A 25,860-nucleotide genomic window follows, 5' to 3' on the forward strand; every position below is an offset into this window, starting at 1 on the left:
CTGCGCATAGAACTCTCAGTAACGAACATTCCGTACAGATCACCTGGCAGAACTAAATATGTCACCACCATACATTTCAGAATGTGAATCGGAGAGGAAAGATTTTACAATGGGCAAACACTGACTATGGCCCCGTTTACACTTGCGTTTTGGCAAGTAAACGGACCGGATCCTGATCGGATCAGGACCTGATCAGAATCGTACGGTTCCGATCCGGATCCGGTCCGTTTGTATCAGGCATGCATCAGGCTGCCATCCGGATCCGTGGGCAAAAAATAGTGAAATTTAAATAAAAAAAATGTTGGGGTCAGCAGAAGGTGCACCTGTAGAATCAGGTTCCTCCACTGTAGGCCTCAATCCACCTCCGACATACTGCCAAACAGCTCCAGCACGTCTGTTACTGCTGCTCCACTCCAGACATGCTTGGCCCATGTGTCCCCATCCGAAATGGCCGCTTGGATACGCATAGGAAATGGGGTAGAACGTCAGGAGTTTGTAGGCAGTGTGTTCTGTGCCTTCCGTTTCCCATTGGTTTCTGTGTTCCGGATGGTGCTGTCAGGCTCAGGTCCGGCTCCGGTCCGGGTGCGTGGCCCGGAGATCCGGACCCAAAAAATAGCGCATGTTGGAAAAGTGTCCGGAGTCCGGATCCGATCCGGCTCTGTACTGTACGGAACGGACACGTGTGAACGTCCGCATAGACTTTGCATCGCTATGCGGAACGTATGTTCCGTTTGTACAGTATACGGTCCAGATCAGATCAGGAAAATCCGGACAGGGAATGCTAATGTGAACCGGGCCTAAGTAATTTATAAATCAATGTAAAACAATCAACAATTTCATTCACTATTTTATTTCCACTGTAGTTCCCCTTTAAAGCTGAATTATCGCAAATACCCTCTGTTTTAAGAAGGCAAACTACACTGAGTGTTGCTTTTTAGTAGGATGGTTTTTCAGTCTCTTTTAGTCCCCTATACTCAGGGGCATATCTGGGTGACATAGCACCTATGGCAAACACTGAAATTGTCCCCCCCCCCCCCCCCCCTTCCCACATCAGACCACCTTGTCCCATAATAAAAGCTTCTTTTCTTGCAATGATACATGTTTCCCCAGTAAAGGTTGCTAGAGTTAACCCCCAAGTAAAAGTAACCAGAGGCAGCACCCTAGTATAGGTAGCCAAAGGTAGTTCACCCAGTATAAGTAGCCCCTAGTTTACGTTGCCCTTCCAATATATGTAGTTAGAGATGTCTCCCCAGTATAAGTAGCCTTCTTTAGCATAAGTGGTAAGAGGTATCCCCCCAGTATAAGTAGTCCCCCAGTAAAGGTAATGAGAGGTTCCCCTCAGTATAAATAACCCCCCCCCCCCCAGTATGGGTTTGGCAGGTATCCCCCAGTATAAGTAGACCCCCCAGTATAGGTAGTGAGAGATCTCCTCCAGTATAAGAGCAGGTACAGATGCCTGAGAGGCATCCCTCAGTATGGTGGTGAAGCATGCTGGAGGAGGGGGCAAGCATGGTGCCCATGGTGCTGTGGCGCCCATGGCACAAGCCATGTCTGCACCCCTCTAGATACGCCCCTGCCTATACTTTCCTAGTAGTTTTGGGTCACTCCGAGCCTCTTGGGTATTCTGTTGAACAGATCCCTAATGACCTTGTCAGCAATGTCAGGGGCACCTGTACTTGTACTGGATTTTTGCCACAGTTGCGGTTTGCTAATGATTGTTTTGGGGGAGGAATAACTGCAGCTCTACTGAGTTTGGTCAAAGGGTCACTTAAAGTGCACCTAAACTGAGAGGTATATGGAGGCTGCCATATTTATTTCCTGGTAAACAATGCATATTGCCTGGCTGTCCTGCTGATCCTCTGCCTCTAATACTTGTAGCCATGGACACTGAACAAGCATGCAGATCAGGTGCTCTGACTGACGTGTGACTGGATTAGCTGCATGCTTGTTTAGGGTGTGTGATTCAGACACTACTGCAGCCAAATGGACCTGCAGGGCTGCCAGGCAACTGGTATTGTTTCAGAAGAAATAAAGTAAGCTTGGGCGCCCACCAGGGGGAGGGTTCTGTGTGAGAGTAGGGAGAGGTTAGGTTATAGTAAAATATCAGTAAATATTACCAATATTTTATTACATGAATGAAGTAGTAGAATAGCAGTAAATTACTAGCACTGTTCTTGCGCCTTTCTAATCGTGCACCTTTTTTAGATGTATGCCAAGCGCCAGCCAAGAGAATTCTTCTCCCTACTCAGCTGGCTTCCATGTGACGTCATACCCGCTGCTCTGTCAGGTGCGGAGGAAACCAGAGTGACTGGATGAAACCCACAGAAAAACTTGTAAACTCAATCTGGCTGGTTGCTATAGGCAACAACTACATATAGTTTCCACACATTGGGGTTACAGTTTTATCTCATTAGTTGAGAACTGGTGCCCTTTAAACCTGTCAATGGCTAGAGGTAACAATTAGCCAATGGGAACAGCTTAGTGAAGCAGGGGATGGGCACTCACTTCAATGGCTAGAGGTAGCGACAATTAGCCAATGGGAGCAGATTAGTGTAGCAGGGGGCGGGCACTCACTGCAATGGCTAGAGGTAGCAATTAGCCAATGGGAGCAGTTTAGTAAAGCGGGGCGGGCACTCATTTTAATGGCTAGAGGTAACAACAATTAGCCAATGGGAGCAGTTTAGTGAAGCGGGGCGGGCACTCATTTTGAGGGCTAGAGGTAGTGTCAGTTGGCCAATGGGAACAGCTTAATGAAGCAGGTGCAAGCAGGGGGGCGGGCACTGACTTCCTGTACATATGAGAAAGGACAATTTTAAAGCAAGGGAAATTAACTAGATTTTGAGTTACTTTATGTGATTAGTACAGTGTAAAATAGTGTAAGGGCTCTGCCTCTGACACAAGAGACCCGGGTTCGAATCTCTTCCTGTTCTTTATGGCAGCAACTGTTCAGTAAGGAGTCCTTGGGCAAGACTACCCAACATTGCTACTGCCTATAGAGTGCTAGAGTGCGCTCTAGTGGCTGCAGTTCTGGCACTTCGAGTCCGTGGGAGAAAAACGCAATATAAATGTTCTGTGTCTTGTCTAGTAAGGTACTGCAGGTCCGAGTTCTCTTCTCCTGGAATCAGGATTCCTCTCTCGGCTAGTTTGGCCTGACTGGCTCCTGAACTCGGCCTTGCCCCCGGCCTGGCATGGCTGTCCCATCCTGCGGGTCTGTGGATGGCTGCGGGCCGGCCCCTGTGTGCTATGTGTGCCGGTCTGTGGATGGCTGCGGGCCGGCCCCTGTGTGCTATGTGTGTGGGTCTGTGGATGGCTGCGGGCCGCCCCCTTAGCGCTCTGTGTGCGGGTCTGTGGATGGCTGCGGGCCGCCCCCTTAGCGCTCTGTGTGCGGGTCTGTGGATGGCTGCGGGCCGTCCCCTTAGCGCTCTGTGTGTGGGTCTGTGGATGGCTGCGGGCCGCCCCCTTAGCGCTCTGTGTGCGGGTCTGTGGATGGCTGCGGGCCGGCCCCTTAGCGCTCTGTGTGCGGGTCTGTGGATGGCTGCGGGCCGGCCCCTGTGTGCTATGTGTGCGGGTCTGTGGATGGCTGTGGGCAGGCCCCTATGTGCTATGTGTGCGGGTCTGGGGATGGCTGCGGGCCGTCCCCTGTGTGCTATGTGTGCGGGTCTGTGGATGGCTGTGGGCAGGCCCCTATGTGCTATGTGTGCGGGTCTGGGGATGGCTGCGGGCCGTCCCCTTAGCGCTCTGTGTGCGGGTCTGTGGATGGCTGCGGGCAGGCCCCTGTGTGCTATGTGTGTGGGTATGGGGATGGCTGCGGGCAGGCCCCTGTGTGCTATGTGTGTGGGTATGGGGATGGCTGCGGGCAGGCCCCTGTGTGCTATGTGTGCGGGTCTGGGGATGGCTGCGGGCAGGCCCCTGTGTGCTATGTGTGCGGGTCTGTGGATGGCTGCGGGCCGGCCCCTGTGTGCTATGTGTGCGGGTCTGGGGATGGCTGCGGGCCGGCCCCTGTGTGCTATGTGTGCGGGTCTGTGGATGGCTGCGGGCAGGCCCCTGTGTGCTATGTGTGCGGGTCTGGGGATGGCTGTGGGCCGGCCCTTGTGCCCTCTCTGTACATTCCTCCATCCTTTGCTGTCATACAGTGTCCATGTCACGTTCTATTAACATTTACACTTGTGAAATTCCAATCATTCATCCAGTCGTAGCTCCCAGTGCTGGAATATCTGCAGAACGTCTCACTGTCCTGCGGCTTTGTCATTATATAGGGATAATTATATATTGCGGCTCCACCATCCATGGCAGGCTGCATTCCGTTCCAGGATCACGCTGGTAGCCAGGCTAAGTCATATTACTGAGAGTTTACCCACCTCTGAGCCTCCGTGTCATTGCTGGATACAGCTAAACCCAACATCCAGCCAGGCACATTCTGAAAGCCACCCAATTGATTCACGTTTTACCATTATTATTGATTTATATATTTATATCTTGTGCCGCACTGAAGAGAGGAATACTTTACAGACAGGTTACGCAGACAAAGGCAATCTGGCTCAACACACAGTTTGTGCTCAGTAAAAATTAATGGCTTAAGCCCAATCTACACGATACGATTCTTTATACGATTCGATTACGATTCTATTTACGATCCGATTAAATCCGACATGTCCGATCAGGATACGATTCGATTCAATTCGATTTGCCATTGCAAAACAATGGCAAATTGAATTAAATCGAATCCTGATCGGACATGTCGGATTTAATCGGATCGTAAATAGAATCATAATCAAATCGTATAAAGAATCGTATCGTGTAGATTGGGCTTAAAGCGGAATATAACCCTGCATTTCAACTTTGCTCTAAAACATTATTTACAGTATATTATATGCAACCAGCATTTTTTTTTTTTTTACTAGACCAGCATTGGAAGGGTTACACAGGGCTTTAAAGTCCCTGGAGATTTTTGCAGACGCATCCGAAGCTGAGTTAGATACTTTTTGTTTACACAAATGTATCTAAGGGCCCTTTTCCACTAGCAATCGCTAGCGTTCGCGCTAAACGCTAGCGATTGCTGAATCGCAAGTGCAGGAAACTTCCCGGCGATTGCGTTCACGATTTTGCTATGCAATGCCCTGCATAGCAAAATCGCGGCAAAGATCGCTCCGCGGTGCGATCGCGTTTGAGTCAAAAACGAATCGCGGTAGTGGAAATTACCTACCGCGATTACTATGTTAAAAAGCAAACCGTAGCGATTTCAAAATCACTAGCGGTTTGCGATTTTGCGATTCAGCATCGCAAACGCCGCTAGTGGAAAAGGGCCCTAAGTGTTTATTGTGACTCATCTCTCTCACGGAGAAGGAGTTGGAAGACAGCCAAAGAGTGTGTAACATTTCTAAATATATACATATAACTAAATAGAATGTAACTATCTGAACGTCTGCTCAGAACTTAAAACCTCGGAAGATAAGCGGCGCCGGCGGGGACGAGCGGGGAATCGGGTACGCGGCGGGCACGCGGAAGAGGCGATCCGGCGGCTAATCGAGCCGCCGGATTGCAGCCTTATCTACGCATGTAGATGAGGCTTTAAGCCTAGTACATTCTAGACTTTTCATGGCCTAGGCGACTGACCAGGGCCGCCTATGCCCAGACTCTAGCATGGGTAGGGCAGCCCCCGGTTCCCCCTGAGGCATTGGGGAGAGAGCTGGACTGTCGGACCATCTCATTTGAGGCCATCGGTTTCCTTCCTTGTCTTTCCCACTTAAATGCCGGGCTGTCATCCCTCCGCCCTATTCCATATCGACAGAACCAGGGCTGTGGAGTCGGTACAAAAACCATCCGACACCTCAGTTTATGAAAACACTGACTCCAACTCCTTGACTCTGACTCCCCAGCCCTGAACAGAACATCTTGCTAGCCTCCACTCTGTACTCAGTCAGGACTCATGCGTGTCTACGTCCCTCAGAGGGGGTAAGCGGTTGATGCAGGAGGTGATGGGGGGGGGGGGGGGGAGCGGGAGTTGGTAACTTTGATTCATACATCATGGCTAATTGGAAGCAGTAACAGTTCCGTAACCGGCTATAATGACAATTTGTGAACTTGTTTAAAGTGTAACTGTCGGGCATAAAATCAATGCTTTATTTTTATCTGGTAAACAAGTAATAAGGATGCTAACCAGGCAATCCAAAAGTTAAAATCTCTATTACTTTTCTTGTTTATAATTGATCATTCCCCAGTTTACCTGACTCTTATTTGGTACGTTGCCACTCAAAGGAAGTTGCAGGGCATGCTGGGTTGTCATTTTTTGCTTCCTTATTTCCCCTTAGACATAACTAATGTACAGAAGCAAAAAAGGACAACCCAGCATGCCCTGCAACTTCCTTTTTGTGGCAACATACCGTTGGGTAAACTGGGGAATGATAATTTATAAACAAGAAAAGTAATAGAGATTTTAACTTTTGGATTGCCTGGTTACCATCCTTATTACTTGTTTACCAGAAAAAATAAAGACTTGATTTTTGATTTTTTTGCCCGACAGTTACACTTTAAGTGTTTAGGTTTATGGCTGAGCTTACCCAAAGATGGAGAGTGGTGAGTTGATTTAGGGCTGGTTATTATTATTATTTAGTATTTATATAGCGCCATCATCTTCTGCAGCGCTGTACAGAGTTTGTTGCCTTGTCACTAACTGTCCCTCAGAGGAGCTCACATTCTGATCCCTACCATAGTCCTATGTCTATGTATGTATAGTGTAGTGTATGCATCGTAGACTAGGGCAAATATAGGGGGAAGCCAATTAACTTCTCTGTATGTTTTTGGGATGTGGGAGGAAACCAGAGTGCCCGGAGGTAACCCACACAGACACGAAAGGAGAACATACCAACTCTGCGGAGATAGTGCCCTGGCTGGGGTAAGGCGAGAGTGCTAACCACTACACCACTGCTGCTGGGGGCTTGTTTCACCGTGGCCAAACCGTGATACCGAGCAGAAAAGCGTTTGACATAATTTCCTGTTTATTATTCATGGCGGATACATAACAGGGAACGTAGCTGACACTGGAAGCTACACGCAGCGTCTCTGAAAATCCGATTGACTGCGGCGCTTGTGCAATCGAAGGTAGACGCTGCAATTCATCTCATTGGTTCCTGGCGGACGTTTGTCTTAACCAAGCCTTAGGCCTGGAACCCACTAGCAGTATGTTAGTATTAGTAAGCCATTTCTGAGCGCTTGCGATTTGAAAAGCTCTTGCTTATGTAATGCTATGGGTGTGATCCCACTTGAGCAATGTGATTTTATAAAAATCCCCCATAGCATTGCATGAGCAAGAGCTTTACAAATCACTAGCACTTAGAATAAGCTGCTAGTGGGTTTGAGCCCTAAGGATGAGAGTTCCAGAGACTGGGAGAGGCACGTGAGAAATAATGAGTAGTAACTTTGCAAATGAACTTTATAAATGTAAAAATCCCCCCTATGGGGGGGGGGGGGGGGGGCTGTGCTCGCCTGCAGCCATGCGCCTCCTGTTTCTTGTCACGCAGAGCTGCCATTAGGATGATCTGCGCCTGACACAGTCTGGAAGTACCATATAATGACAATTATCCTCTGCACTCATACAGGTTAGTGATTTAATCCATAAATACACTGAACTGTTTTTCTTCAGTCATTTTCAGGCAGCTCAGCTGGGGTGGGGGGTGGGGCGGGTTCAGAGGTTGGGGACGACTGTTGACAAATTCTGAGAGTTTGGGTGGAAGTAGTATTACCGTGGCAACAAAGAGCTTCAAACACCGCGGCCGTGTGTTGTGAAACCTTTCCAGAGATCCTGTGATGAGGTCGGAGAATAGTGAAGCACAGAAATCAACTAGAAATTGTTTTGTTTTTTTTTAATACCTAAATAACATTAATAAAAAAGTTTTAAGCTAGTAGGTGGTAAAAGTCTCCAATACAAAGTATAGGATCGCTGCTTTTCCATCGCTCGTACATTTTGCAGCGATTTTTACTCACCAGAACCAAATTTTGTTTTTCAAAAAATAAAAAATTGGTCTCTGTACAGATCACTAGCATTAAATAAAAAACAAACAAAATAAAAACAAAAAAACCCAAAACTTTAAAATCACCAGAAATCGCTCTGGAAGACGCTGCTAAAATCCTTACAAAAAGCACTTCACAGAACGCAGTTCCTTTTTCTAGTGAGCCCAGCCCTTAATTTATAGAAGTCACCTCCATTATAAATAGAGCGCTCTATGTTCAGACTGCGGTCATTTTAGAAGGCTAGTATGAGTGGAGATGGAGTTTACTAATGAGGCGTATTTGGGAGGGAGGAGGGAAAGCACCGCGGCCGTGCGAATGGCGAGATAGGCAGCTGTGTGCGGACTTTAGAACGTGAAGTTGTACAATAACGTGGTGTGAAGACGAGATAAGGCTGCGTGTATGATAGCCAGCGTACGCAGTGATGTACTCTCTTTAATAGTTGTAATCCCACTTGAAATTCACTATAACTGTATGCGATGCGCTTAGTTGTAATGTAAAGGAAAATGCCTTAGACCAGACAGACGATTTTCATCAGTGGGTTGGTCCACATGTAATTCTCATTTATGTGCATTTTAGGACAACGCACAGAATGTAATATTGTGGATAGCATGCAGGTTTTCATGTCCGCTGAATTGCATGAGGCTGTGTACACATGCAGTTAACAATGACATGTCCGTTAGTATGGATGAGGCCTAAGCATGCTTTACACAGGAACTTTGCTCTCTCAGTGATCTGCAAACTTGGCTCTCCAGCTGTTAAGGAACTACAAGTCCCGCAATGCATTTGCCTTTATGAATCATGACTGTGACTGTCATGACTGTGCAATAGCAGCATAGGGGGCGATATTCAGGCTGGGAACGCGAACAATCATTCGCGTTCCCATGCCTGTCGGCCGGTGACGGCGAAACCGGAAGTCGTCGCCGGCGGGTCCAGAGGCATCGGAGCGGAGCTGCGAGGGCACCGATCGGCTGCAGGGGGCTGAGGGAAGCCCCAGGTGAGTTCATCTCATTTTTTTTTATGGCTTTAGATTCACTTTAAGGAACTACAAGTCCCACAATGCATTGCAGGAGTCTGACAGCCAGTCATGATTCATAAAGGCAAATGCATTGCGGGACTTGTAGTTCCTTAACAGCTGGAGGGCCAAGTTTGCAGATCACTGACTTAGCGCAACACATAGCAGTTTGTTGTGTGCGGTGGACTCATTTAGAAGCCACCATGCTAAAGGAAAGGGCTGGCTATGCACAACATGTTTAAGGGCCCGTTTCCACTAACGCAAATCTGCATGCAATTTCTGCAGTACAAGTCCTTGGGCCTGTTTCCATTACATGCAAAATTTGCTCCAACAAACCCCCCCCCCTCCCCCCCTCCTCCCCACCCCGCATGCGGAAGTCAATAGTAATGAATGGCGATGATAAAATAAAAAAATAAAAAAAATTTGTACGCATGCGAATTTGCTTTGCATGGCTTTTTTCTATGCACATTCGCCTAGGTGTAGTGGGAACGGGCCCTAAAGCTCAACTGAAGTGAGAAGGATACTGTAGCTGCCATATTTGTTTCCTAATGAGAATCTGCACAAACAAACACAGCCTCCGGGGGATACTTGCCTCGGGAAGTGGAAGCCTCTGGATCCTAAAGAGGCTTCCCTCGTCCTTCACCATCCCGGCAATCCAGCGCTGGAAGGCCCCAAACAGTGGCGATGTAAATATTTCCCTTCTCGGCTCCAGCGCAGGCGCAGTAGCGGCTCCATCAGCATCTTTCCGATGGGCTCTGGCGGAAATACCTGAGCCCAAACCAGAAACTAAAATGGCAGCCTCCATATCCCTGTCACTTCAGGTGTCCTTTAACTTTGTTTACTCTGTATAATTTTCAGTAATGAGGACCCCTTTAACCACTTCACCCCAAGGTGGTTTTTACGGACAAGAGTGATTTTCACCTTTCAGTGCTCATCCCTTTCATTTGCCAATAGCTTCATCACTACTAATCACAATGAAATGATCTATAACCAGGGCTGTGGAGTCGGTCCAAAAATCCACCGACTCCTCAGTTTAGGATTCCACCGACTCCGACTCTGACTCCGACTCCTCTAATTTGCATATTACAATTTTGTGGATTAACGGTATGTAAAGTGAAATTCGTCTCTTAACTGCCAACGCTTAGGAATTTTACAAGACAACTGAAGTGAGAAGGATATGTAGACTACTATATTTATTCCCTTTAGACTAAAACTAGTCCTTGGTAATAGTACTTGTAAAAGGTACAAACCGGAACAAAGAACATATATCAGGCCCTAGGCAATGTAAGTGTGGGTACATGTAAGAATGATGTGCAGGTACTCTGCAGGGGAATGAGAGGATTATTCCTCTATTACACATATGAACATGGATCAGGCCCTAGGCAATGTAAGTGTGGGTACATGTAAGAATGATGTGCAGGTACTCTGCAGGGGAATGAGGAGATTCTTCCTCTATTACACATTCTTTATGCACAATCTGAACAAGGTTTATGGGTGACAGACAACACCTCTGTGTTCAATGTGCACAACATTCTCAGTGGATTCCCTGCAGCTCTGTGGGGAGTGCATATGTAGAGTATAGTACTACTGTGTAACAAAGTAAACCTCAGACAGATGAAATTAAAGTTTTATACATACCTGGGGCTTCCTCCAGCCCCCTTCAGAATTAGAATCAGAATCATTTATTTCGCCAAGCATGAGGGGAAATGCCAGGAATTGTTTTTGGCACAATACAATACAATGGCTCAGGAAGAGTGCATAGAAGGAGAAAAGTAAAGAGAGAGTGCATAAAAGGACTAAACTAACTGCAGTAAGCTGCAGTGGGCTGAAAAGGATAAAAAAAAGAAAAAGAGAGTGGAGCTGTGTGCCACGGATGCTGATCAGCGCCATCTTAGTTCAGGCTAATCAGTCTCTCGTTGTCCTCCTCCACCACCTGAATCTTCTGCTATGAGTCCAGGTATTTGAGCCAGTCTGGCGTAGTGCGCATGCACACACTCCGCCGCCAGGAACGTACTACCCCTGTGCAGTACTATTGCGCAGGTGCAGAATGCTCCTGGCTGTGGGAGCGGCACGTAGCCAGACTGTGCTGACTGGCTGAATTACCTGGAGTCATAGCAGAAGATCTAGGTGGTGGAGGAGGACAGCGAGACACTGATTATCCTGAAGGGGGCTGGAGGAAGCCCCAGGTATGTATAACACTTTTCTGTTCATCCTTCTCAGGTACCATTTAATTTGTAGTCACCAAACCAAATTTTAATAACATATCACATTATTTGATTTCATCAGCAAAGGGAGTGCATACATTTGCATAAATCAGCATCAATGCAGAATTATTTCCATCTCGTTGACCATCTCTATTAGTGACACGGCTACACATCAGGCTTTATTCTTACAGCATAGATGTTATTTAGTATATATGAGATTCCTGTGTACACATCATATATACTGTCACAATCAGATGTGTATATCTGACTTTAAGAATACGGGGACTGCTTTATTGAAGCAGCACAAGTAACTCATTTTGATTGGTTTATTTCAATTTTGTGGACTGAACACAGCTATTACTGTATATATACTGTATATATACATTATTTTTAATGACTATTATCTGAAGAATAGAACATTTTATCATATTTTCTATTTTAATTACAGTTACAAATTCATTAGGAGTCGGAGTTGGTGCATTTTTTCCCGACTCCGACTCCAGGCACCCAAAATTGCCCCGACTCCGACTCCACAGCCCTGTCTATAACTTGTTTTTTTTAACACCAATTAGGCTTTTTGGGGTTGATATTTGTTTTCAGTAATTACTTTATTTTCTATGCATTTTAAACGGAAAAACAAGGAAAAAATGAAAAAATACACTATTTCTCCAATTTCACCCCCTATAGTTTTAATATAAACACTGCTACTGTACATAAAACTTTTAATTATGTCCCTAGTACAAAGTATGGTGACAATATATTATTTGGAAATAAAGGTGTATTTTTTCTATGGTTTTTTTCCTCACTAATCTCAGATGCACGCAAACGAGAACGCACGCGCGGGAGCGTGCACGCGCACAGCGGCAGCAGCGCTGTTTGACTCATAAAAACGTTCTGGAGCCATTAAGAGGCTCTAGCAGGACCTTTTTATACGTCTGGTTGTCATTAAGCGGTTAATAAGTGGTGAATTTTTTTTTTTTTTCCAACGCTGTTTTCCAACGCTGTTCTAAAAGCCGGCAAAATTTACATATGAGGTATGTTTTAAGGTCCCCATACATGGTAATTTTTTTTCATTTTTTTTTCGATTAGATAATTTAGTTTGATTATCCTGTTAGATCAAATATAAATATTTTTCCAATATGTCTGATCGGATTTTTATAGAAAAAAAAAAGGGATAATCGTTCGTTTTTCTTGATTGAAAAAATAGATTCTTTTCAACTTTCTTTAGATCGTTTTGGTAGAAAAAACAAGAAGATTGAACTTTTTTTTTATCATACCGTGTATGGGCACCATGATGGCAGTAATAAGTGAGTTGTCATTTGGTTATTATCCTGCCATGATGTTTGTCTGGACTGTCACCTTCTGGAGGTGTTTCTGCACTATGTGCTCAGTAGGTGGAAAGAAAACCTACTTTGTTGTTGGATGAGTCACTGACTCAGATTCCGTCTCTCCTCAGTTCTGTTCATGTGTATTATAGTTTCTGAAGAGATAAAACATAAAGATCACTGTAAAGCTGGCGACACACGATTTGACTTTTTTTATGACCGATTTGGTTGCTTTGATTAAATCTGTCGTTGCTGTGTGGCCTGCAATATATCCGATCGATTTCAGCTTGTTAAGCGTAGTGGTAAGTATTTCTCCAGCAGTCGAGGGGAGGAGCAACAGGGATCATCGGTTAAATATCTCTTTTCATCCATATGTCTGATTTGTAGTTGAGGGAGTGATCAATCGTTTGTCAAACTCTTTACCGATCAGTGTGTGGCTAAAGTAAATATTATGTGTGGTGTGCGAAATCTGAAATCTACGGTCGAGAAAAATTAAATCTATACCGTTCATGTTTATGACTTTTCAGGATATTTAATCTTCGTTTCGTCAATATTGATTGTTAAAAAAAAAAGAATATATCAAATGACTTTCACCACTCACACTTTGTAGTCTGTTCTGTCATTGAATTGAAATACATAAACGCTCTTTCACTTGTAGACAGAAAGTACATACGGTCCTAAATGTATCACTTTCTCGAATAGGAGGTCATTTCAAAAGACCTTGAAGAGCTTATGAAACTTTAATTTGGTTTGTACTTTGTTTGTGGTCTTATTACTCTAGACTCCCGAGTTACAGATTGCCCAGCAAGCTTATGGTAAACCAGCGAACACAGTAAATCCAACGCAGGAGATTTGGGCGCAGCCGGCGCCACCATAGGAATTACAGCTATAGCAGAGCACAGGGAGTAACTTCGGCGCCGTCAGAAGATGGAACTGAAGTTACTTTTAAAACACAATAATTCGGCCTCTAGCAATTGCTGAAAGCTGAATTATTTCATTCCCCACCACCCATGGCGGCCTGGAGGGGGAATAGTATTAAACACAGCCGGGAACCTGTGCTGCAGCAGGATCAGCCATATACCGGCTGTATCCTGCATCCAAGTATCCCGCACTGATTCCTCTCCTGCGCACAAGTCTCCCGCGACGATTCCTCTCGTACGCTGAACCAGAGCCCCTCCAGACACTACTGCAGCCAAATAGATCAGCAGGGCTGCCAGGCAACTGGTATGGTTTAAAAGGAAATAAGTAACCTCCATATACTTCTCTCTTCAGTTCTCCTTTAAAGAGAATCTGTATTGTTAAAATCGCACACAAGTAAACATACCAGTGCGTTAGGGGACATCTCCTATTACCCTCTGACACAATTTCGCCGCTCCTCGCCGCATTAAAAGTGGTTAAAAACAGTTTTAAAAAGTTTGTTTATAAACAAACAAAATGGCCACCAAAACAGGAAGTAGGTTGATGTACAGTATGTCCAAACATAGAAAATACATCCATACACAAGCAGGCTGTATACACCCTTCCTTTTGTATTTCAAGAGATCATTATACACAGGCAGTGTGCATAGAGGGGCCAGGAGGGGGGAGATGCATCACAGAACCACAACACTGAAGAACTTGGCAGCCTTCCAGACACAGGCAGACAAGTCTGACAAGAGAGAGATAAGTTGATTTATTACAGAGATGGTGATAGTAGAACGTGCTGCAGTAAGCCAGAACACATTAGAATAGCTTTTGGAACTTGTAGGATGATAAAAAACAGGATGTAATTTTTGTTACGGAGTCTCTTTAAAGTGTACCTGGGCTGATCCTCAGGTACAAAATTAGATACTTACCTAAAGATAGGAAAGCCTCTGGATCCTATTGAGCAGGGCTGTGGAATCAGTACAAAAATCTTCCCACCCCGACTGCTCAGTTAATTAAACCACCGACTCTAACTCCGATTCCGGGTACCCAAAATGGCTCCGACTCTAATTTTTACAAAGGATGTGGATTTGGTTCGAAAATCATCCGACTCCTCACTTTATTGAAACCACCGACTCCAGGAACCAAAAATTGCTCTGAGCCCACAGCCCTGCTATTAAGGCTACACTCCCTGCTCTGATGTCCCCATCGCTGAATATGGCAACCCGAAGAATAGCGACAAGGTGTCCGATGGCAGCCTTGTCAGTATCGAGGTGGCCAGCTGTGTGGGTGCTGGCAGATGGTACATGGAGTATTCCTGGCATGTGACGTCGGGGAGGGTGGAAGTCCTGCTCTGTATTGTGGTACACGGAGTGGAGATGAAAGTCACATCCTATATTTACTGGCTTTCTAGGAATGTGGCCTCTTCCGTTCCGGGAGTGCTGGATGCCTTATTATAAACCATTGTGTACAAGGAGAAGAGGCAGCCTCGTGATCTTTGACAAGACCAGACAAGACAAATAACATTTATATCGCGCTTTTCTCCTGGCGGACTCAAAGCACCAGAGCTGCAGCCACTAGGGCACGCTCTATAGGCAGTAGCAATGTTAGGGAGACTTGCCTAAGGTCTCCTACTGAATAGGTGCTGGCTTACTGAACAGGCAGAGCTGAGATTCGAACCCTGGTCTCCCATGTCAGAGGCAGAGCCCTTAACCTTTACACCATCCAGCAGGGCTGTGGAGTCGGAGTCGTGGAGTCGGAGTCGGTGGAATCCTAAACTGAGGAGTCGGAGTCACCGACTCCACAGCCCTGCCATCCAGCCACTAGTGCTCTCCAACCTCTACTGGTTATAGTAACAGTAGCCATACATCTAGCGATGATTGGCAGATTCCACCAAGAGACAGATCTCTCTCTCATCGAATCTGATTAGAGAGGGATTTGTCAGCTGCCCGTACACCGCAGGCCGATTCCCAATCTCATGCTGAAATCCATCAGGAATCGGCCTTGTGACGCTGCATTCGCCGCCTTGCCGCCCCAACTTTGTCCCCTCTAATGTTAAATGTCACTCCTGGTGCCCAGTGCATGTTGTGCATTACCTGTCTGTCCACAGCCTCTTCTGGCTCTGGGCACACCCCTTGCTCCATACACATGTCCTATGTGGTTGCCGCCACCGCGCGTGGGACACGTGACTTCACACACGAGCCCCGTTACTCCGGCAACCACATGGGGTGTGTGTATGGACGAAGGGCAGCGCCCAGAGCCCTCGGAGGACAAGAGGCAGCCAAGGACAGGTAATGTAAAGTGCACTGGGCACCGCAAGGGGCACATTACACATTAGGGGGACATCTGGGGGTTTTGACCCGTCCCTTGCTCGTCCCGATATCGCTCGCACCCTATCGAGTAAGTCGGCCCTACAGCTTGTAGCATGTCCGACCGATTTAATGCAACTAATTTTGACCCGATATTGGTCACATTGTCGATTGGCGTGCACTTGCCGGCACCGATTTTCATCCGATTATAATAATCGAATCGTATGGTCGATTGGCTGCCAAGTAGCCCGATGTATGGCCACCTTAAGACCTCATTCATACAGGCAGCTGAAGGCAGTGAATTCACCGCCGGTCAGCTGTTCCCCTGCACGAGCCAGGCACTTGTTGGCGCTTGGTACCGGTGCTGGACAGGCTCCCCCTCCCCCCCCCCCCCAAATGGAGCCACATCTGGGCATGGCTGCAGCTGTACTCCGCCACAGCATGTCGCGCTTGGAAACGCCACCATCATCCAATTCGGCCCAACTTAGAGCTGCCATTATGTCAGCATGGGCCAACATTCCTCAGCAGCGGTGTCAGCATCTTGTTGAGTCCATGCCAAGAATATCAGCTGTGATCAGAGCTAAAGGTAGACCAAACCGTTATTAGGCGAGTGTCTCTAATGGTTTTGCCTTTAAGGCATTGCATGGGCTAGATTTTCACCCCAAACCATCACTGCCAGGAATCTAAAGGTGCCCATACATTAGAAGATACAAGGGCGGATCGAGCAAGAGACTGATTTCTCTCTGATCAAATCTGATCAGAGAGATCTGTTGGCTTCCCATACACCACAGGCCAATTCCTGATTGATCTCAGCATGAAATCTCTCGGGTATCGGCCTTGTGACGCCGTCTTGCCGCCCCCGTGCTTTCCTCCCAATTTTAAATGTTCCCCCCACCTCCCCCATGCCTGGTGCAGTATACTTTACCTCTCTGACGCCCGCTCCGTCCGCATTCATGCGCCCCGCGTGGTTTCCGACGTATATATGTGGGCGTGTATGTGACATCAGACGTCCACGTTACACTGGCAACCGACACACGTATGAAGACGGACCCAGCAGCGGACATGGACAGGTAAGTATATGGCACCGGGGGAGGGGGGGTATGAGCGGTTTTCAGTATCATTTACATTAGGCGGTGCGGCACCAGGGGTTTTGTTGCTCTTCTCAATATTGCGGGCTGTTGCAGCCGCACACCTGATCAAGATAGTCGGCCCAACATCATGCAGCATGTGCAATCGAGACATGCAACCAATTGCGGCTGGACGTTGGTCGCATCATCGATCGGGCATGCACTTGGTCGCCGATCAGCCGCTGTATGGCCACCTTAAAGGGGAGTCCCTTTCAAGCTGCACATGTTTGCATATAAAATTTGCAGGAACCTGCCTGAACTTGGAGTGTTTTCATTGTGTCTGGTGGGTGTGGAGGAGACAGAGGAGGCGGAGAATGTCCAAACCTCACAACTATAATTCCCGATGGAAGAGAGGGATGATCTCATCCGCAGATCTCGCTGCCTTCCTGTAGAGGGGGCTCCCCTCCCCCCCTCTGCTGCGCAGGTTATAATGCATCATATCTCCTCCTGGAGGTCACATTCTTCACATCCAAACGTCATTGCTGCAAAAGTAAAGCGTTTCGCAGCAGATGGCGAGGAGAACACCTCCATACAGTAGCTGCCAGATACACACACTGCACGCTTTTCCATCCTTCCCAGTTACTGATTATCATCTGTGTGCCTATCAGTGATCAATTCTACCATGGGGACCCAAAAACAAAGATCTACTCCCTGCCATAACTTACCTGTACTGTACAGACATCAGACTAGCCGTTAAAGTGATTGTAATGCTTATGTCAGCAATCAGATGCGCCTACATTTAGTTTTGCTGGACTTGGATGTGGAGAAGTTGAAGAAACGTTTGTTTTTGCAATTTTGTTTCTGTAATTTAGCAGGAAATTCAGATGAGTCAGATGTTTGTACCGACTTCACAGCCCTGGCCCACACACCTACAATACACTGGGGGGGGGGTGAATGTCATTAACAGTTTTGTGATAGGTACTTAAAGGACAACTGAAGCGAGAGGTATATGGAGGCTGCCACATTGTTCTCCCCAGAATTTGTGTTTAGCCGGGTGGCGTGAAAAAGTAGCCGGGTGGGGCACAATGGGGGAATGCAGTGCTGGACAACTCTGCTTATATCTTAGAAGGAGGATGAAGAGGCAAGCTGATGACAGCCGGGTGCTCAGCAAAATTAGCCAGGTGGAGCACCCGGCTAAAACAGCCTGGGGAGAACGCAGCCATATTTACTTCCTTTTAAAGAATACCAGTTGCCTGGCTGTCTTGCTGATCTCTCTGGCTGCAGTAGTGTCTGGATCACACACCTGAAACAAGCGCTAATCCAGTCAGACTTCAGTCGGAGCACCGGATCTGCATGCTTGTTCAGGGGCTATGACTTAAAGTATTAAAGTACCAGCAGGGCAGCCAGGCAATGTGTATTGTTTAAAAGGCAATAAATATGGCAGCCTCCATATACCTCTCACTGCAGGTGTGATAGACATGGGTATGTACAGTGCCTAGCACACAAATAACTGTGCTGTGTTCCTTTTTTTCTTTCTCTGCCTGAAATAATTAAATATCAGGTATGTAAGTGGCTGACTCAGTCCTGACTCAGACAGGAAGTGACTACAGTGTGACCCTCACTGAGAAGAAATTGCAACTATAAAACACTTTCCTAGCAGAAAATAGCTTCTGGGAGCAGGGAAGAGATAAAAAGGGTCAATAGTTCATAGATTTTAGCTCTGGCATACTTCAATGAATGTGTCATTGAGCAAAAAACAATAAAACAGTTAAATCTTGAAAAGTAGATTTAAACACAAAATAAAACTGTGGAATATCTTAAAAAGTCATTTTTAGGAGAAGGAAGATAGATACAATTGTAGATTTCATTCATTTATTTTCGCTTCAGGTGCCCTTTAAAGCCATATGCTTATTGATTACCAGCCTATGTGGCAATATGTTCAATGCATCTCTGATAAGAATCTAATCAGAGAGGGATCAATGCAATAAGCAGTGATGTGTAGACATAGGCCTCTTCCCCCAGTCCAGCCTGGTCTCTTCCTCCGTCTTCCCCCAGTCCAGCCTGGTCTCTTCCTCTGCTGAACAATGCTGTGCAGAGTAGAGAGAGCTGCCCCTGCTGAGTACACTGACCGCCCCAGACACAAAGGCCCCAGCCCCCTCCCATTGTTGTCACGGGGTTGGGGGGCTTTGGAGGAAAGAGGCTGGAGACCCCCTCCTGTGTGTTTGGGATGTGCAGTTCCCTGGAGAGTCAGGCATTCTATTCCCGGCCACATTCCTCATGTCCGAGATGGGATTCCGATGGTTTATTTCTGTTCCCCTGGAAGTCTCCGGTCCGCAGAGCAGATCCAGGAAATTAAAGCGATTACTGATGTCCGCTGAGCAGCTTCATCCAGCAGTCTCATCAGGGATCATTTCGTCATGCCTGACAAATAAACCTGGCAAAGTCTCCTTTTCCAGTGTAGTAAACTGTGTAATCATCATATTTGGCCACATTTCGTTTTTTTTTCCTTTGAAGGATACACGAGGAGAGTGAAGGAACTATTTTACTTACTTGGAGCTTCTTCCAGCCACAGCTCTGGTCTTCCGTCTCTTGCTTGCAGCCTCTGAAGTTTGCTGACTCCTGAATGGGTCGGCATTGCGCACCCTCATCATCGGACGCGTACCACGCCTGCGCAGTTACGCCCCTGGTAACCTGGACCCGCACATGCGCATAAGATGCTGACCCATCAGGGGGTGGCGTTCTTCAGAGGCTGCAAGTGAGAGATGGAAGACCGGAGCTGCGATGAGAGACACGCGTGACTTGTAGGGGCTGGGAGAAGCTCCAGGTTTTTACTCACTTCGTGTATCCTTTACAGTACTGTACACCTGAACCAAGGGAAAAATAAAGTTATGTCGGGGGGAGGGGGTAAGCCTCTGGATGCACTAGAGCAAGGGGTCTCAAACTCAATTTACCTGGGGGCCGCAGGAGGCAAAGTCAGGATGAGGCTGGGCTGCAAAATGGTCGTGGCCATGACATCATGTGGGCGGGGCTAACTAATGTAGTTGCATAAAAAAAATATGAAGTAAATGCAAATCATGACAGACAGCGTTACCCCAGTAAATGCACATAAGAGACAGCGTTACCAGTCCAGGGGAGTGCTCACTCAGAGTCAGGCAGGCCTGATGGTGGTTGGTGGTGGTGCCTGCTGCTGGTGCTGCTAGGCCGCTCAGCACAGGAGGGCAAAAAAACAATTTGGAAGTTGGCTGGCTACAGGACAGGAGTCAGGAGGACACCCACCCACCTACCACCGCACCCTGCACCCACCTTGTCTCGTCGGAGTTCCGACTTACGTTCCGAGTCCTGCCTGCCTCTGCCTGGCTGTCTAGCTGAGCTTCCGGGGGGCTTCAATAGGGGCTAATGATGCGCCAGCCGGAGCTGAAGCCTGGGTAAGCCCCAGCGTGGCGCCGCCCCTGGCTGCAGAGCCCCCAATTCTCCCGGGGGGCAATCTGTCCGGCATTTCCTGGAAGGGGCAGAGCTTTCAGCTTCAGCTCTGCCCCTCCTGACGTCAATCGCGGCGGATCGCCGCCTCTGCCCGCCCCTCTCACTCTTCCTTCACAGAGGGGCGGGCAGAGGCGGCGATCCGCCGCGATTGACGTCAGGAGGGCAGAGCTGAAGCTGAAAGCTCTGCCCCTTCCAGGAAATGCAGGCGAATTGCCCCCCGGGGGAATTGGGGGCTCTGTGGCCCTCATTTTGCGGCATTAACTATGGGAGCACTGAAGCGAACAAAAGTAGTTCGCTTCAGTGTCTTGCCGGCGCGGGCCGCAAATCAATGTAACGAGGGCCGCAAATGGCCCACGGGCTGCGAGTTTGAGACCCCTGCACTAGAGGCTTCCACAACACCTCCGCTGCCGGCTGGGACCCTCTTCATCTTTGCTGCCGCACTCTACCTCCGTGTACGGGTGTAGTCACGCTGTGCAAGCACCAGCGGTTTCAGGCCTGCCCTGTAGCACGGAGCTACTCATGCAAGGAGAAGAAAGCCATGTAGTAGCTGCTCTGTGTACTGATACTGTGTAGGCACAGGCCGTACTTTATGCCTGCGCAGTGTGGCTGTACATGGAGGGGAGCACCGCTGTGGGCAGCCACAGGCTGCAGCTGTTCTCCTGTCTCCCCCCTCTACAACACACTGTGAAAAGAGATGTAATTTGATCCAGGCAGGCAGAGAGAGGGGCGGGGAGGGCACAAGGCTGGAGGGGAGGATACAGTGCTGAGGGTGTACTTGCAATAGTCAGCATGAGGAGAAAGGTGGAAATGCTACTACAGATATAAATGTGAGTCTGTTCTATCCAATATGATGTACCAGATGTAAACGTTATATGTTTATCAAACCGTACACCGTGCATAGACTACATATATGTATTGCCATTCAAACTTTTTTTAAGCCGGAAGAAGTCTTTTTAAGATGTTTTTTGTGGAATCTTGTTATAGTGGATCCAAGATGAACTTTTACTCATTGCATAATTGTGTTTTCAGAGAGCCAAGGCACTTTCAGACAGTAGCAAGGGCTCATGGGAGCTCAGTCTGGGCAGGAGGAGGGGGAGGTATTACTAGCCAGAGATTTCAAAAGCAGAAGGAGGAGGAGGGGGGATTAGTTTTTTTTGCTTAAGATGCAGATAAGCCTGCCTCTGTGTAATGTTTACAAACAACATGGCTGCTGTCGTATCACAGGAAGAAATAATCATATTCTATTAAAGCTGTTTGCAGCTAGATTTGCTGTGTAAACTATCTAAACTTTAGATAAGATCTATAGACAAGTTAGTTTTAATAGTTAGTTTTTCATCTCTGATCCGCTTTAACCTTCTCTCCTGCCTCCTCTTTGAATGACTCCCCTGCAGGAAGTCATGCTTGTTCCTTCTCCCTCCCTCCTGCAGGTATAGTAGCTCCTCCCACTGCCAGGCTTATCCTATCCCCTGCATAATGTCATGCCTAATTCCTTCCCCCTCCCTACCTCCCTGCTGAAGGCATAGTAGCTCCTCCCACCTGCAGGCTAATCCTATCCCTTGCAGGAAGTCATGCCTAATACCTTCCCCACCCTCCTGCAAGTATAGTAGCTCCTCCTAATGCCAGGCTAGTCCTATCTCCTGCAGGAAGTCATGCCCCTCCCTCCTTCCTGCAGGCATAGAAGCTTCTTCCACTGCCAGGCTCATCCCAGCTTCCTTCTAAGGTCAGCTGACTCAGTAGGCTAGATGATGGCTTGAAGGTGTTCATTTGTGCTGTTTTGCTGTATTTTCCTGGCTGTATCAGGCTGGTAGGCAGAGCCTGCAGTAACGTAGCTAGTTTTTTATACACGATTGAGTCAGGAAATGTTAATTCCAGCTGGCTGCTCCCTTTTCATGAATGTGGTCCGCACATAAAACGGATCTGCTGTGCGCTGTGGATAAAAGCCCAGCCAGTAGCTGCTTTGTTATACAACAGCGCTGTTCCTTGTGACCCAAATACGCTGCAGAAATAACAGGCCGTAATCCTATTGTGTCACGGCGAGCGGCGCAGGAATGTCTGGGTGATCGGAGGGCGAACGTCTCGGGAATTGTGGGCAAAGAGGAGAGAGATTTATCTTCTTTTCTGTACTTATGGAATTTGTCCTGTCCAAATGTTGTCATCCGGAAAGTCGCGGCCTGACCGTGCTGGAGTTGTGATGTCCGCTCATATGTTGTCATCGGAAAAAGTCGCGGCCTGACCGCGCTGGAGTTGTGATGTCCGCTCATATGTTGTCATCCGGAAAGTCGCGGCCTGACCGTGCTGGAGTTGTGATGTCCGCTCAAATGTTGTCATCGGGAAAGTCGCGGCCTGACCGTGCTGGAGTTGTGATGTCCGCTCATATGTTGTCATCGGGAAAGTCGCGGCCTGACCGCGCTGGAGTTGTGATGTCCGCTCATATGTTGTCATCGGGAAAGTCGTGGCCTGACCGCGCTGGAGTTGTGATGTCCGCTCATATGTTGTCATCGGGAAAGTCGCGGCCTGACCGCGCTGGAGTTGTGATGTCCGCTCATATGTTGTCATCGGGAAAGTCGTGGCCTGACCGCGCTGGCGTTGTGATGTCCGCTCATGACCCGGGATATTTGACTGTACTGGCAGAAATGGCAGTGGCGCTAGTCTACTTTAGGGGACCAGCAGGAAACCTCATAGGGGACAGTTCTTCAATCACAGCACCCTCTACAGCACAAAGCGTTGTGATTGGCCAAATAGTGTGGGCGTAGTTGGAAACTTAGCTGTTGGAGAGGGTGCTGTCCACTTAATCACATTAGCTAAATTTCCCTATGAGGTTTCCTGCTGGGTCCCCTAAAGTACACTAGCATCATGGCAGTTACCTACATTGTGAAATGATAAATATTGAAAGAAAAAGCAAGTCCCGTCACACCGTTCCCTGCGTCATCCTCATACGTGGCTCTCGTGGGCTCTGGGGGGAGGGTCAATGAAATGTTACGAATTCCAATAGGATGCTAATTTTATGCAGCATGGAAATAGGCCAATCAAACGCAGTCCAAGTACTTCCATAAGCTTTACATCAACTCCGATATATTAGCCTCTATAATGGATTCCAATTTTTTGTGGGGACAATTTGGGTCGAAATCCGTGGGGGGGGGGGGGGGGGGGGGGGAAGGGATGACACGTGGTGGTTCCGAGATGGATTAAGATGAAATGGGAACTAGGCAAGGTAGTCGCTTAGGATTTGATCTAGCGCTTTTCAGAGCGATTTTCCACTTTTCTATACTAAACATTGAGGCTGAATCGCAGGACCCGCATTTGCATTTGGGAGAAAATCACATTGCTCTGCTGTGCTCCCATTCATATGCATTAGCCAAGCGCTTTTTGAAGTGCAAGCATTTTGAAAAAACACTCGGAAGCGCACTTGGTGTCCACCAGCCCTGAGATAGGGGAGGGGTCACAGAGAGTTGTTAGCTGGGCTGTGGAGTTGAAGTCGAGGAGTCGGAGCAATTTTGGGGAGTTTGAGTCGGTGGTTTCATAAACTGAGGAGTCAGTCGGGAGTTGGAGTAGGATGATTTATGTACTGACTACGCAGCCCTGGTTGATAGTATGGCAGTTGGGCCCCGTGACACCCATTAAGCCCCAGGCAGCTGCCTAGGTTGCCATATGGAAGATTCCGCTCTTAGAAGTAAGGAGGAAAACCATGGCCTGCCCCATATCTACTAAGATGATCCTGCACTCCGCCAAACCCACTATAGATTCTTGCCAGAGGCATAACCTTGAATAGATAGAGTTTCCTTTTGTTTTTGTTTTGCATTCATTTAATTTTACACCACGCTACTGTTTCCTAGGTAATGGTTGTTAATCATGCGGAAATTTGCATTAGAATTTGCATAAAATGTGAGAATTTGCATCTAGGAAACCACTTGTGAAATGTAACCTCTTTGTGGAAACACTGACTTGTGGTGTCACATGACTTATGACACATGACTTACAGGTCACATGACACTTTCTCGTGTGGTCACGGTGAATCAGTGGCATTTTATAAGCTTGTTGGATTTATTAGCGTGTTGAGATGCTTAGTCTCCCATTCTCTGATGCTGCACAATATAAATATGTATGATGTCACCTGTGTGTGTCACACTTCACCAAGCCGGAGGACATTTATCATTTTCGCACTGGCTGATGACCGCCACATTCTGCTTGTTGTACATTTCTTTACGAGGTGTGAACACTTTTAAGTGTGTTTTTGTGTGTCGCCCACAATTCACAGCTTTGTGGGGTTGAGCAGCCTGTCCTGCTCTCTGGAGAGAGGAGGAGTAAAGATGAATGAGTGGCCTGTTGAGCGTTATGGAGGACTTAGGCCTGGGAGGCACTGGAAGCGATTTCCAATGGATCGCAAAGCCTCAACAATTTTTGAAATCTGAAGTCTGATTTTTTTATTTTTATTTTTGCACAATTTCAAAAATGATTGCACTGACGTAGCCGGGTGCTTTGTGCGCAGACGCAGAAGTACTGCACCTGCACACAAAGCTCCTGGCCACGTCAGCGCGAGCTTGTGCATGCATAGCGGTTGCCGACCACTACAGAGGGAACTCTGGGGCACCGGCATTGGAGCCTTACTGCAGCGATCACTGCAGTAGATCTCATGTTTCTTAAATTGCCTGATGTTTCCATAAAAAATTGCATCTAAGCTCTTTTTTTTTTGTGTCTATTAGGATATAACCAGATTCATACTTATGAAGCTAATACAGGCTCACATGAACACAGGCTCCCCTTAATCCAAAACCAAAATCCTGGTAACATTTTGGGCAGAAACAATATTTTTCCGGGTTGTGAGCCAGACCACGCCTGCGTTCTGTTTGCTTAACGCCTGCGTTGGCCTCATCCTCACCCTACATCAGCCATAGTGAACAATTTTATATCGTATAAAATATATAATTTTATTATGTTTGATCTTGTGTTGTTGTGAGCTAACCTGTTTATCTATGGTGCAGTTATTAAATAATAATAATAATAATGTGCAGGGATGATGTATTTAACTTGTGTTCTTTTCTCTTTACAGAATGAGGACCTGAAAGCTGCCGCCCCATCCAGAACTCTTTTTCACTAATCGGTATAATTGGCACGACCCTTCCGCTGACCGCCATGTCAGGCGCCTCCGTGAAAGTGGCCGTCCGGGTGCGGCCCTTCAACTCCAGGGAGATAGGCAAGGAGTCAAAATGCATCATCCAAATGCAAGGCAACTCCACCAGTAAGTACAGCTTTGTGTCGCTAGATGCAGCTTGGATGACTTCATCCCCAGGCCTCCCCGGGGGAAGGCGGTGCACTCTGACATTAAAGAGCTCCCATGAATTTATTGTCAGGCTGCTGGAACAAAGGTCTGAGCTGCAGCCACCACTTAGGATTCTGCAGGATAAGGCGTCTGGCGGTAAAGTCCATCTCTGGTGTAACACGATCAGGATTCAGGCCGCATACACAGCTCTCTGCTGATTGGTTGCATGAAATGTGCTGATCTGTCCTCCTGTATTGCCAGCTCCAGGCCTGTGAGAGTACCTGGAGGGGAGTCTGT

The 25,860-nt window shown here is 47.4% G+C and overlaps 1 protein-coding gene across 1 annotated transcript in view; it reads left to right on the forward strand.

Moving 5' to 3' along the window:
• Positions 1-25,860, forward strand: part of KIF1B (kinesin family member 1B) — a 271,664-nt gene that overhangs the window by 29,233 nt on the left and 216,571 nt on the right. The window contains 1 exon segment of the mRNA XM_068238866.1: positions 25,354-25,542. Coding sequence (XP_068094967.1) covers positions 25,437-25,542 — 106 coding nt within the window. The 5' untranslated portion in view covers positions 25,354-25,436.

Source organism: Hyperolius riggenbachi, chromosome 6 (assembly GCF_040937935.1).
Source record: "Hyperolius riggenbachi isolate aHypRig1 chromosome 6, aHypRig1.pri, whole genome shotgun sequence".
NCBI classification, from domain to species: Eukaryota; Metazoa; Chordata; class Amphibia; order Anura; family Hyperoliidae; genus Hyperolius; species Hyperolius riggenbachi.